General features: G+C 43.8%; 1 protein-coding gene across 1 annotated transcript in view; it reads right to left on the minus strand.

The window, feature by feature from the left end:
- Positions 1–14,533, minus strand: part of dusp19a (dual specificity phosphatase 19a) — a 40,113-nt gene that overhangs the window by 15,262 nt on the left and 10,318 nt on the right. Inside the window, exons 2-3 of the mRNA XM_060928585.1 lie at positions 8,322–8,368; positions 8,045–8,197 (exon numbers count right to left, since the gene is read on the minus strand). Of these exons, the coding sequence (XP_060784568.1) occupies positions 8,045–8,197; positions 8,322–8,368 (200 nt within the window). The remainder of the gene's footprint in view (positions 1–8,044; positions 8,198–8,321; positions 8,369–14,533) is intronic.

Raw genomic sequence — 14,533 nt, forward strand, 5'->3', positions numbered from 1 at the left:
CGCAGTTGTGCCCTCTTCCTCTAATAGAGACCCCATTTGAGCGAATTGGGATGGATCTCGTCGGGCCATTAGATCGGTCAGCATGGGGATATCACTTTATTTTAGTTCTAGTGGACTATGCAACGCGATATCCAGAAGCAGTGCCTCTCCGCAATATCTCAGCATGCAGTATTGTGGAAGCGCTCTTCTGCTTTATCTCCTGGGTCGGGATTCCGAAAGAAATCCTGACAGACCAAGGCATTTTGTTTATGTCATGCACACTGCGCGAGCTGTATGGGTTACTGGGGATTAAGCCTATCCGCACCAGTGTCTATCACCCACAAATGGATGGCTTAGTAGAGCGATTTAACCAAACACTCAAAAACATAATCCGGAAATTCGTAAGTGAAGATGCGCATAATTGGGATAAGTGGCTCGAGCCCCTGTTATTCGCAGTAGGAGAGGCCCCGCAAGCCTCCACGGGGTTTTCTCCCTTTGAATTATTATATGGGCATAAGCCACATGGCATTCTGGATGTGCTGTGGGAAAATTGGGAGGAGGGACCTTCACCTAGTAAAAATGAAATCCAGTACGTTCTTGACCTGCACGCAAAACTCCACACCCTCACGCACCTAACCCAGGAGAATTTGCTGCAGGCACAAGAACGTCAAAGCCAGCTGTATGACAGGGGCACGCGCCTTAGAGAGTTCACGCCAGGAGACAAAGTGTTCGTATTATTGCCCATGTCAAGTTCTAAATTAGTCGCCAAGTGGCAAGAGCCCTTCGAGGTCACACGGCGAGTCAGGGATGTTGACTATGAGGTGAAGTGAACAGATAGGGGCAGGGCACTGCAAGTCTACCACCTCAACCTTTTAAAACGCTGGAATGAGGGGGTCCCCATGGCGTTGGTATCGGTAGCCCCAGAGAAGGCGGAGCTGAGGCCGGAGGTAAAAAAGATAACATCTCGGACCACTCTGGTCCCTTGTGGAGACCACCTCTTGCTGGCCCAACTCACAGAGGTAGCCAAGGTGCAGAAGGAATTTTCCGATGTGTTCTCGTCCCTTCCTGGTCATACCCACCTCATAGAACATTACATCGAAATGCCCCAGGGGGTGGTAGTGCGTAGCCGCCCTTACCACTTGCCCAAACACAAGAAAAAGGTGGTTCGGGACGAACTCAAGGCCATGCTCGAAATGGGCATAATCGAGGAGTCCCACGGTGACTGGAGCAGCCCAGTGGTCCTGGTTCCCAAGACTGACGGGTCGGTCCGGTTCTGTGTGGACTATAGAAAGGTCAATGCTGTGTCTAAATTTGATGCATACCCAATGCCTCGCATTGATGAGTTGCTTGATAGGTTCGGCGCTGCTCGCTTTTATTCGACACTGGATCTAACAAAGGGATATTGGCAGATCCCCTTGACTCTTCTATCCTGAGAGAAAACAGCCTTTTCCACACCATTTGGTTTACACCAATTTGTCACGCTCCCTTTTGGGTTGTTTGGGGCGCTCGCTATGTTCCAGCAGCTTATGGACAGGGCCCTCCGCCCTCACGCTGCCTATGCGGCCACCTATCTAGATGACATTATAATCTATAGTCATGATTGGCCACGGCACTTGGAACACCTGAGGGCTGTTCTAAAGTCGCTGAGGCAAGCAGGCCTCACAGCTAACCTGAAAAAGTGTGCAATTGGGCGGGTGGAAGTACGGTATCTGGGGTTCCACTTGGGTCATGGGCAGGTGCGTGCCCAAATTAACAAGACTGCAGCAATTGTGGCCTGCCCAAGGCCCAAGACCAAAAAGGAGGTGAGATGGTTCTTGGGGCTGGCTGGCTATTATCGTAGGTTTCTACCTAATTATTCAGACGTCACCAGCCCGCTAACCGACCTCACTAAAAAGGGGGCTCCAGATCCGGTCCAGTGGACGGAGCAGTGCCAACAGGCCTTCTCTGAGGTAAAAGCTGCACTGTGTGGGGGGCCATTTTACACTCCCCTGACTTCTCTCTCCCCTTTATTTTGCAGTCTGATGCATCGGACAGAGGGCTGGGAGCCATTTTGTCCCAGGAGGTGGAGGGCGAGGAGTGCCCTGTGCTGTACATCAACCGAAAGCTGTCAATGCATGAAAGCAAGTACAGCACAATTGAAAAGGAGTGTCTTGTCATCAAGTGGGCGGTCCTCGCCCTCTGATACTACCTGCTGGGGCGCCCTTTCACTCTCTGTTTGGACTACTCGCCCCTCCAGTGGCTCCACCACATGAAGGATGCCAATGCGCGGATCACCCATTGGTATCTCGCTCTCCAGCCATTTAAGTTCGAGGTGATCCACAGGCCGGGGGCGCAGATGGTGGTGGCAGACTTCCTGTCCCGTCGGGGGGGAGTCAGCTTCAGGCCGGACGGCTACCCGGCCTGAGTCGGGCAGTGGGGGTATGTAGCAGCAGGGACATGACCAAGCAGCAGTCTGGAAATGGAGGGCGGGGTCGGGGAAGGTAAGTGGCTAAGTCATTCCACCTGTTGTCAATTGTGTGTGTGTGTGTGTGTGTGTGTGTGTGTGTGTGTGTGTGTGTGTGTGTGTGTTTGTTTGTTTGTTACAAGAATGGAGCATAAAAGGAGAGAGAGAGAGCAGAGAAAGGGAGCTCTCTCCCCGACCACAACGCATGTGTGAGTGAGTGAGTGAGAGAGAGAGAGAGAGAGAGAAAGAAAGAAAGAAAGAAAGAAAGAAAGAAAGAAAGCTGAAAAGCTAAATAAAGTGGTTTGTGTAACATCAACTCTCGCCTGCCGTGCTTCTGTGCTCCACCCACATCAGGAATTGTTACACATACCAACAGACATAAAAAACCTGGAAAAGAGACGCATCAGAGATGTATAACTTCTGTGCTAGCGAGTGACTGTGACAATTTGTAAACAAACATGGCTGCGAGGTTTGCTTCATTAAAAGCAGAAGATTTTTAGAGAATTTTGGCTGCCAGGTTGCTACATTGTGTGCCGTTGTCGATGTTGATTTTAAAAGTAACTCAGTAAATTACACAGGAAAAATAATAATAATATTTGGCTTGACTGCGCTAGCATTGGCCTTTGCTAAAGCTACACCGGCTGGAAGGTAACTGGACTGCCACACTAACAGCACTGAGTCACGGGTAAGCTAGCGTTGGCTGTTGAGAATGATGATATGAAGAGTGTGTATGTATGTATAATAATAATAATAATAATAATAATAATAATAATAATGGCTTTTTCATGGTATATCAGACATATTCCATTCAGCTCCTCGTCTTCAACTCGTTCAGTATCATGCTAGCTGAATGGAATATATCTGATAGACCACTCAACGCCAGACAATATTATTTAAATATGCCACTCAGATCCGTGATGTATTTCATATGAAAAATGCAAGTTTTTCAACACAAGAAGATAAACTTCATATCTTCAAGCTAACGTGTGATTTTCTTTTTATTATTTTGACACATTCACAAACAAAAAGTCCCCAAATTTATCAAAACAATTCATTGATTTCCTCATGAGTGACATATAGAGATTTATGTCCCGGTTTCGGTTCTCCATGTCCCGGATGGAGCTCGTATGAAAAATACGAGTGGTGTATTTCCAGTAAAACACTCGTGTCCATTTAATATACTAAGATACACTATGTATCTAACCTGTATGCTAAAATCAAGCCTGTATACTAATTTATTCTTAATCTACTAACATTATGTTGTTTCGCATAATTCAGGGAAATAAATTTTTGTCTGCTTTGTAACGGTTATAATTCTGCTGCACGTAATATATTTTCTAAGGTCTTCTTGGGCATTTGATATCACACTAAATTCCCTCTCTGACTTAACAAATAAAGTCATCAACTTTAAATACGGTCCAATGTGTGGATGTGGATAGATTAGATTAGATTAGATTAGATTAGATTAGATTAGATTAGATTAGATTAGATTAGATTAGATTAGATTAGATAAAACTTTATTGATCCCTTTGGGCGGGTTCCCTCAGGGAAATTAAGATTCCAGCAGCATCATTACAGATAAACAGAGAAAAGAAATAGAGAAAACTTCTAGATAAATTAAAATAAATTAAGTATTTACATATACAAATATAAAAAGAATAAGATATGGGGAAGAGAGGAAGGGGGAGGGGGGAAGGAGGGGGAAGGGGGGAGAAGGGGGGGCGGCGGTAGGAGAGATATTGCACATTATATTGCACATTGTCCGGTATTGCTTATTGTTAGGCTAGGCTACTGCTCCTTCCCATCCTCTGTCCTCCTGTTACCCCTCCTCCCCACCCCCCCCACCCCCCCCAGAGAGGAGTTGTACAGTCTGATGGCGTGAGGGACAAAGGAGTTTTTACAGTTAGGTCCATAAATATTTGGACAGAGAGAACATTTTTCTAATTTTGGTTCTGTACATTACCACAATGAATTTTGAACAAAACAATTCAGATGCAGTTGAAGTTCAGACTTTCAGCTTTAATTCAGTGGGTTGAACAAAATGATTGCATAAAAATGTGAGGAACTAAAGCATTTTTTATACACAATCCCTTCATTTCAGGGTCTCAAAAGTAATTGGACAAATTAAATAATTGTAAATAAAATGTTCATTTCTAATACTTGGTTGAAAACCCTTTGTTGGCAATGACTGCCTGAAGTCTTGAACTCATGGACATCACCAGACGCTGTGTTTCCTCCTTTTTAATGCTCTGCCAGGCCTTTACTGCAGCGGTTTCAGTTGTTGTTTGTTTGTTTGTTTGTTTGTTTGTTTGTTTGTGGGCTTTTCTGTCTGAAGTTTAGTCTTTAACAAGTGAAATGCATGCTCAATTGGGTTGAGATCAGGTGACTGACTTGGCCATTCAAGAATATTCCACTTCTTTGCTTTAATAAACTCCTGGGTTGCTTTGGCTTTATGTTTTGGGTCATTGTCCATCTGTATTATGAACAGTGTTGGGCACGTTACTTTCAAAAAGTAATTAGTTATAGTTACTAGTTACTTTTCCCAAAAAGTAACTGAGTTAGTAACGGAGTTACTTTGTCATGAAAGTAACTAATTAACAGGGAAAGTAATTATTCCGTTACATTTTGTTCCCCCTCAAAAAAAATCAAATTCAATTAGTGTAATCATAATAAAAGTGAATGTTAAATGTGTTTAATGACTGAAATGGACACTTAACAGAACCAATTAGTAATGTTATCTACACTATATTAATATTTTTGTGGGACAATGTGAGATAAGACATCTATCAAATGTAATATATTTTTGTAGTTATTAAAATTATGTTACTAATTACTGGCCACTGACGAGGACAAACGCTTTGTTCCTCGACATAATGTGCATTGCATGTAAACACTCTTGCCTTTTATTTCAAGTAATGAAAAGTCCTGGCTGTATTTCCAGTGTGAAAGCGCAGTGCTGGGCTGACCGCTCGCCATCGCTGGGTCTTCCGATTGAAAGACCACGCAGTAGTGCAGTAGGCGTGGCCTACCTACGTATGTTGTCCAAATCTACTCTGATTGGCTTACTGTGCCGTTGTCTCGTGTCTCCCCGCCCCACACGAAAGCAGAGTAAAGAAAGGCTGAACGAGCAGCATGCCAGATGAGAACAGCTTTAATAAAGTAACGCGGAGTATTTTATTGTAAGTAACGGGAACGGCGTTCTAACGATGTAAAAAGTAATTAGTTAGATTACTCGTTACTAAAAAAAGTAACGCCGTTAGTAACGCCGTTATTTCTAACGCCGTTATTCCCATCACTGATTATGAAACGCCAATCAATCAGTTTGGCTGCATTTGGCTGGATTTGAGCACACAGTATGTCTCTGAATACCTCAGAATTCATCCGGCTGCTTCTGTCCTGTGTCACATCATCAATAAACACTAGTGACCCAGTGCCACTGGCAGCCATGCATGCCCAAGCCATCACACTGCCTCCGCCGTGTTTTTCAGATGATGTGGTATGCTTTGGATCATGAGCTGTACCATGCCTTCGCCATACTTTTTTCTTGCCATCATTCTGGTAGAGGTTGATCTTGGTTTCGTCTGTCCAAAGAATGTTCTTCCAGAACTGTGCTGGCTTTTTTAGATGCTTTTTTAGCAAAGCCCAATCTAGCCTTTTTATTCTTGAGGCTTATGAGTGGCTTGCACTGTGCAGTGAACCCTCTGTATTTACTTTCATGCAGTCTTCTCTTTATGGTGGATTTGGATATTGATAGGCCTACCTCCTGGAGAGTGTTGTTCACTTGGTTGGCTGTTGTGAAGGGGTTTCTCTTCACCATGGAAATTATTCTGCGATCATCCACCACTGTTGTCTCCTGTGGGCGTCCAGGTCTTTTTGCATTGATGAGTTCACCAGTGCTTTCTTTCTTTCTCAGGATGTACCAAACTGTAGATTTTGCCACTCCTAATATTGTAGCAATTTCTCGGATGGTTTTTTTCTGTTTTCGCAGCTTAAGGATGGCTTGTTTCACCTGCATGAAGAGCTCCTTTGACTGCATGTTTTCTTCACAGCAAAATCTTCCAAATGCAAGCACCACACTTCAAATCGACTCCAGGTCTTTTATCTGCTTAATTGAGAATGACATAATGAAGGAATTGCCCACACCTGCCCATGAAATAGCCTTTGAGTCAATTGTCCAATTACTTTTGGTCCCTTTAAAAACGGGGTGGCACATGTTAAGGAGCTGAAACTCCTAAATCCTTCATCCAATTTTAATGTGGATACCCTCAAATGAAAGCTGAAAGTCTGGACTTTATGTCCATGTCTATTATATAACTATAACTTGAATATGTTTCAGTAAACAGGTAAAAAAACAATTTGTGTCAGTGTCCAAATATATATGGACCTAACTGTAAATCTGTTCATCCTGCACTTGGGAAGGAGCATTCTGTCACTGAACAGGCTCCTCTGGTTGCTGATGACGGTGTGCAGAGGGTGACTGGCATTGTCCATGATGTTCAATAGTTTGTCCATAGACCTCTTCTCTGCCACCATCACCAGAGAGTCCAGCTTCATGCCAACCACAGAGCTGGCCCGCCTGATCAGTTTGTCCAGCCTGGATGTGTCCTTCTTGGATGTGCTGCCCCCCCCCAGCACACCACTGTGTAAAAGTAGGACACTGGCAACCACAGACTGATAGAACATCCACAGGAGTTTCTTGCAGATGTTAAAGGACTGCAGCCTCCTAAGGAAGTATAGCCTGCTCTGTCCCTTCCTGTATAAGTGTTTGGTGTTGCAAGTCCAGTCCAGCTTGCTGTCCAGCCACAGCCCGAGGTACTTGTAGGAATCCACAGCCTCCACCTCGACTCCCTCGATCAGAACTGGTCGTGACCTTGGTCTGGACCTCCCAAAGTCAATGACCAGCTCCTTGGTCTTCAAGGTGTTGAGCTGCAGATGGTTCCTGTTGCACCACACAGGAACCATCTGGCTCCTGGATATGAAGAACACATAAAGCTGAGCCTCGGCGCTTATCTTTCCTGTGTCCAGGGATATCACTAACACATTATAATTTGCTTTACCATGCTTCCTGTAACAAATACCAGACTAATCATTCCTCATGGCAAAATTACAAGGTGTAAGATGAAAGAATGAAAGTTCAACAGTCTAATGGGAACACAGCTTGATTAACGTGGCTGTTTTGTGGGTTACATACTCATTTTACAGAGGATTGGAAACCTATTTCCAGTGGCCATTGTAATCACAAACCCTTTCACGAATTTTGCCTCATGTGGCAGTGTCAGGTTAAGGGTGACTGGCGCTACTCTTTGGTAAAGAGGTTGTATGGCAAACAGCGGCCCTGGCAGCGATATGATCTTTCTACAACGGTGTCAATAATGCATGGCAAAAACTCAACATGTATTATTCAGGCAGCTGTTGGTGAGGATCAGAGCACTGCACCATTGGACTGGCTGTCCAGTATCAGATAGTCTGTCCAATCAACACTCAGGAAATTACTTTAGGAAAATTAAATATCCCAATTACATGCAGGCTTTTGTTATGTGCTGAGTGTTATGTCCTCCTCAGCCATAAAGCTGACATGGATGATATGTGTGTGGAAATTAGTCAGTGAGTTAAAGCACTTACCTCTGCCTTGGCCTGGTCTATGAACTGTGCACACTCATGTAGGTGTGATATGATGTCAGTATCAGGCAGATCCAGTATGCTTAGGGTTTTATAGATGAAGAGATCCGGGAAAGCGTTTTCCACGCCATACGCCACATTCAGTATGTGAGTGACCTGGAATAAAACGCTTTATGAAAGCTTGAACATCAACACCAATGGGGATAAAGGATGTCTAAAATAATAGCCATTCATCTAAAGTGGTGACACTAAATTAATAATACTGAAAGAAATGTGTTACCTTGTGTTTCTTTAAAGTGCCAAAGTCATGAGCGGCATCCTGTGAACCTGTAAATGTTTGAATTTCAATTATAATAGTATACAGTACAAAATAAACTGAAACAGTCTTGGTTTTTTTTCTTTTAAAGTAGACTGTTATATTATTTAAAAAAAAACATCTTTGCTCTCCATTTAACTAAAAGAATTAAAACCACTGACAGGTAAAGAAGTGAATAACATTGATTATCTCATTACAGTGGCACCTCTCAAGGGGTGGGATATATGAGGTAGCAAGAGAAGAGAACAGTCAGTTCTTGAAGAAGTCAATGTGTTGGAAGCAGGAAAAATGGGCAAATGTAAGGATCTGAGCGACTTTGACAAGGGCCAAATTGTGATGGTGAGATGACTGGGTCTGAGCATCTCCAAAATGGCACATCTTGTGGGGTGTTTCCGGTATGCAGTGGTTAGTACTGAATAAAAGTGGTCCAAGGATCTGAAGGACAACCGGTGAACCGGCGACAGCGTCATTGGTGTTGAAGGCCCATTGATTCACATGGGGCACGAAGGCTAGCCCATATGGTCCAATCCCTCAGAAGAGCTACTGTAGAACAAACTGCTGGCTGGCTAAAACAGAAAGGTGTCAGCGTTAACTTTTTCAGCAGTTTGTGCTACAGGAGCTCTTCTGTGGGATTGGACCATATGGGTGAGCCTTTGTGCCCCATACAAATCAATGAGCTATTGACAACCATGACCCTGTCACCAGTTCATCCATTTTTCCTGCTTCCAACACATCAACTTCAAGAACTGACTGTTCTCTTGCTGCCTAATCCTTGACTTGCAAGTGACGTCAAAGCAAAATAGAAGAAGGAAGACAGCTGAATTTGCTGAAGCTGCATGTGGTAGCTTGCCCATGGAATTCCAAGACATTCAAGACACCACTGTTGAAGCTGAGAAATTAATACCAGGTCAGCTAATTTTAACTGAAACAAAGTAATATTATTTCAAAACTTTCATAAATTTAAGATTTCCAAACTGATCTGGGTACTCGATGGTCGGTAGAAGCGTCTTATCCTCAGAAAAATCCAACTTTTTTAAATAATATGGGTCAAAACTACACCTATCTATCTTCTCTTTGTATCAAATCTTCGCTCAAGCGTTCAAATCATGGTAATATTGAGAAAATTCAGTACTGTTTACAGACACGCTTTCAGCGGCTGCCATCCTAGTTGCTTTGTATATCCACCATCATGGCAGATGGCATGACGTAGCACATTTTGATCGCATGGTTGCAAGTCATCTACTGTATATATTCCACCCCTTGACAGGTGCCCATTGTAAATAGAGAATCAATGTAATTCACTTTATCTGTCAGTGTTTTTAATGTTATGTTAAGCAGCTGCATCACGGTCTGGTTTGGGAATTGCATCGTCTCAGATTGCAAGACCCTACAGCGGATAGTGAGGACAGCTGAGAAGATCAACGGAGTCTCTCTTCCCTCCATCAAGGACATTTACACCACACACTGCATCCAGAAAGCCAACAGCATTGTGGATGACCCCACACACCCCTCACACAATCTCTTCACCCTCCTGCCGTCTGGAAAAAGGTACCAAAACATTCAGGCCTTCACAGCCAGACTCTGTTACAGTTTCTTCCCACATGCCATCAGACTCTTCAACTCTGAGGGACCGGACTGATACACACGGACTGTTGGTCACGCCACTCCCACTGCAGTCTTTGGACAGCATACATGTCAACCTATACGGAATGTCCGTATTTTATACGGATTTGATTCAATAAACGTAGTATACGGGCGTATAAATAAAGTTATACGGATTCTTTAAAAAAAACTTCAATATTTATTTAGAGCTATAATCAATTCCCACGATGATAAACGTACTGTACACCACAGACAGCCAGTAAAGAGTCTTATGAAATCGCGCGTTATCTTGTGGTACCGAGACTTCGTTCCACTTTTGATAATGCGCACACCGCATTGCGAGAATCCCGCCAACTGGGAAGTCATATGGTGTGTTCATGTGCTATGGGAATTATGGTAAATACCAAACGCCGACATGGAAAGCACACATGAACGCCCCCTCTTGTGGTATTTTCCACTGGGCAACTCGTAGAAAATTTTGATACACGAGTTGCCGAGATGAGATGAACATGGCGGCGAGCGGTACAAGGCTAGCTTATGAACCAAGAAAGAAGTGGTTTTCACCTACGGAAAGCTGACTCTCACCTTTTAAACGAGTCATGTTATGGATATTATATTATTATAATATGTATATTATAGCCCAATACAAAATATTCTGTGGCTGTCCAAAGAACGCCAACAATGATCTAGATACTAGCTACACTCATTGTGGCTACAGCCAAATTTCCAAAAACTGTGTGGCATTCAATGTGTTAAGAAAATCTCTACTTGTCATGATCAGGAAATATTCAGCATTATTTACCTTTTGACTTTTGATAACTCATATTCCTGCTGCAGCTGATGAACAAGGCAATCTATAATTGTTTTAGCCAAATAACAGGCCTGATTCTGAATCTGGTCCACCATCTTTAATTTGTCAACAACAACAAAAGCATGTGAACACAACACACTGGTAAATACCACTTCCCAACTGGAAAATATCATCTTCCCATAGCACATGAACGCAGCAATAGACATATAAACATAGACGCCGCCTTCTGTGTAGAATCATACGTCATCCTCGCCGCCATATTGGATGGGGCAAAGTGGAGATTCTTCAGCCGTCTCTGGTATACAGTAGCCGAGAATAAAGATGCCTCATTCATGTGCTGCGTTTAACTGTACCAACAGGTTTACCGTCCAAACGAGATCACATGGGATTACCTTTCACAGGTGAGACTGGAAAAATACTTTGTATTCATTCTGAAGGTTTATTGTTATTAATATTGAATAAAAAGTAACTGGGATATATATTGCTAATTATCATTCAAATTTTAGGTAAATTATTTTAATTTGCATCTTATACGGATTTTATAAGGGAAATACGGATTTTGGAGGTTGGTTATACAGGTTTGATTGACCAAAGGTTGACATGTATGGGACAGTGAAGAACAATACACTATCACTTTTTACAATGACTATCGCACACACAGTGTTTACATCTATTTATTTCTTTTTTACATACACTACCTCATACGCACACTCAACTTTCCACACACTAGCAGGAACAGGTACTGGTTGGCACTGGACTGTCTGTTTGTGCGAGTTGTCGTTTTTACACTGTCCTTGTGGTCTGCACTTTATGTTGTTATACGTAGACTTATAGTCCTGTGATCACTATAGCACAATGGTCCTGGAGAAACGTCATTTCATTTTAATAGTGTACAGTGGTGCTTGAAAGTTCGTGAACCCTTTAGAATTTTCTATATTTCTGCATAAATATGACCTAAAACATCTTCAGATTTTCACACAAGTCCTAAAAGTAGATAAAGAGAACCCAGTTAAACAAATGAGACAAAAATATTATACTTGGTCATTTATTTATTGAGGAAAATTATCCAATATTACATATCTGTGAGTGGCAAAAGTATGTGAACCTTTGCTTTCAGTATCTGGTGTGACCCCCTTGTGCAGCAATAACTGCAACTAAACGTTTGCGGTAACTGTTGATCAGTCCTGCACACCGGCTTGGAGGAATTTTAGCCCATTCCTCTGTACAGAACAGCTTCAACTCTGGGATGTTGGTGGGTTTCCTCACATGAACTGCTCGCTTCAGGTCCTTCCACAACATTTCGATTGGATTAAGGTCAGGACTTTGACTTGGCCATTCCAAAACATCAACTTTATTCTTCTTTAACCATTCTTTGGTAGAACGACTTGTGTGCTTAGGGTCGTTGTCTTGCTGCATGACCCACCTTCTCTTGAGATTCAGTTCATGGACAGATGTCCTGACATTTTCCTTTAGAATTCGCTGGTATAATTCAGAACTCATTGCTCCATCAATGAAGGTCCTGGGTTCGAGCCCAGTGGCCGGCGAGGGCCTTTCTGTGTGGAGTTTGCATGTTCTTCCCATGTCTGTCTGGGTTTCCTCCTGGTGCTCCAGTTTAGAGCCTGTAATATTTGCCCGAGCCCGACGGGGCCCGATGTGACGCGCCGGGTTCGGGCTGGTTGCGCATATTATTTATGATTTATAGTCGGGCTCGGGTCGGGCTCGGGCTTAACCTTACTCGCGCGGGAAAATCGCCATCACGTGAGCATTTTGACCGGTACGCGATAGATTCAAAATGGACATTGCAGAAGTGAAAAGGAGATTAGCCAGTGGCGATTATGTGTTGGTTCAGCAAGCAAAAAATGCAAGGTCAGAAGTGTGGAGAAACTTTGACCATGTGCACAATGAAAATAATGATGCAGTGGGGTATGTTAAATGCAAGAAGTGCGACGCGTTGTTGAAGTATGACAGCAAGACAACCGGGAATTCGTCCCTCATCAGGCATGTTGATCGTAGCTGTAAAGGTAACATTGATCAAACACAAACCTCAATCTCTTCCTTTGTTACGGCACCAAAACCCATACCTGCGAAATTGAAAGAAACGGTGACCGAGAAGTGTGTCAGCCTCTGCTGTAAAGACATTAGACCTTTTAATGTCGTAAATGGAGAGGGATTTGCAGAGTTGGCTCAAGAGCTAATTAATGTTGGGGCTGCGTACGGGAGGGTTCCCGCAGACTCCGTTATCCCCACCCCCAAGACGATTGCGAGCCGGTGCATTGACATGGCAGAGGAGAAGAGGGATGCTTTAGTGAAGACACTTAATGATGTGCTGAACGACTCTACCGTAGCAATGACTACGGATATGTGGACAGATGATTACCGTAAAGTTAGCTACTTGACAATCACCTGCCATTTCATAACCACTGACATGGAACTGGTCAACAGAACCCTGACGACTGCGATGTTCCCGTTGGATGAGGCAAAAACGGGAGAGAACATCAGACGGGAGATACTGCGACTGCTGGTGACGAAGTTTGGCCTTAACGCCTCCGCTCTCAACAAAATTGTGTGGGTGACTGATGAGGGGGCGAATATTAAACTAGCTCTGCGGCCATATCAGAGATTGGACTGCATTGATCATGTCCTCAACACAGTACTTCTCCATGGTCTAGATATCACAGAGCTGTCAAAACCAGACGGCGCTCCAGACATAGCAGACACAATTTGTGCTGCTAAAGCATTAGTGAAGTACGTGAAACAGTCAGGCTTGGCTGCACACCTGTCCACGACGTTGCGGCAAATGGTAGACACGCGATTCAGTTCGGTGTACCTAACATTGACATCCATTCAGTCCGTTTTTCAGGAGCTCTACGAGAAGCTGGCTGAACGCGGGGAGAGCGCTCGCATTGACAACGTAGCACCTGACACATTGAGCTTTCTGATAGACTTTTTGAAGCCATTCTGTGAAGCTCAACGGGAGCTTGAGGGAGACAAATACCCGACACTTTATCGTGTGTGCCTCTGGGTCGAGAAACTTAAACGCCACTGTCAGCCCAATGCCCTCGACACCCCACAGCAAGCTGTCCTACGTAAGCGACACGGAGACTGGCTCATACGGAAAGTGTGCATACATGACATGCATAAGATCGCATTGTTCCTCTGGCCAAAATTCAATCAACTGAGAATGATGTCATCATCAGACAGAAACGCCGTGTATGCCCATGTCCGCACCCTTCTGCATTCTGCAGCTGAAGGCCCAGATGTGGAACACCCCCAGATTGAAGCCCCTCTTCCAGCGAAAAGAGCGCTTTTTGCTGAATGGGAAAATGAACCGCAAGCTGGCTGGGAAGATGACGAGGTCACGCGCTACACTGAAATGGCTGTCATGGATAACGAAGTGGAAATTCTCGACTGGTGGAAGATCAACAAAACATCATTCCCCAAACTTGCAAAGTTAGCGAGATCAGTGCTCTGCATCCCTGCCAGTAGCAGCAGCAGCGAAAGGGTTTTCAGCGCTGCTGGACGCACCATCAGTCAGCGCAGAACTGCGCTGAAGCCGTCTACTGTGGATGCAATCATCTTCCTCCACAAAAGCATGTGATCTTGGTGAGTAAATATTTTTGAAATCCAATGCTTAATTATAGTGAGCGGTCATTGTGTTGTGCAAAATGCCTGCTCGTGGGCTAATGCTATTCTTTTATTAATTTTCAGCTGCTGAACAACGTGGAGGGTTGAGGAGAGACTTCAGTTAAACAGTTTTCATTTT

This window comes from Neoarius graeffei, chromosome 9, assembly GCF_027579695.1.
Source record: "Neoarius graeffei isolate fNeoGra1 chromosome 9, fNeoGra1.pri, whole genome shotgun sequence".
NCBI lineage: Eukaryota > Metazoa > Chordata > Actinopteri > Siluriformes > Ariidae > Neoarius > Neoarius graeffei.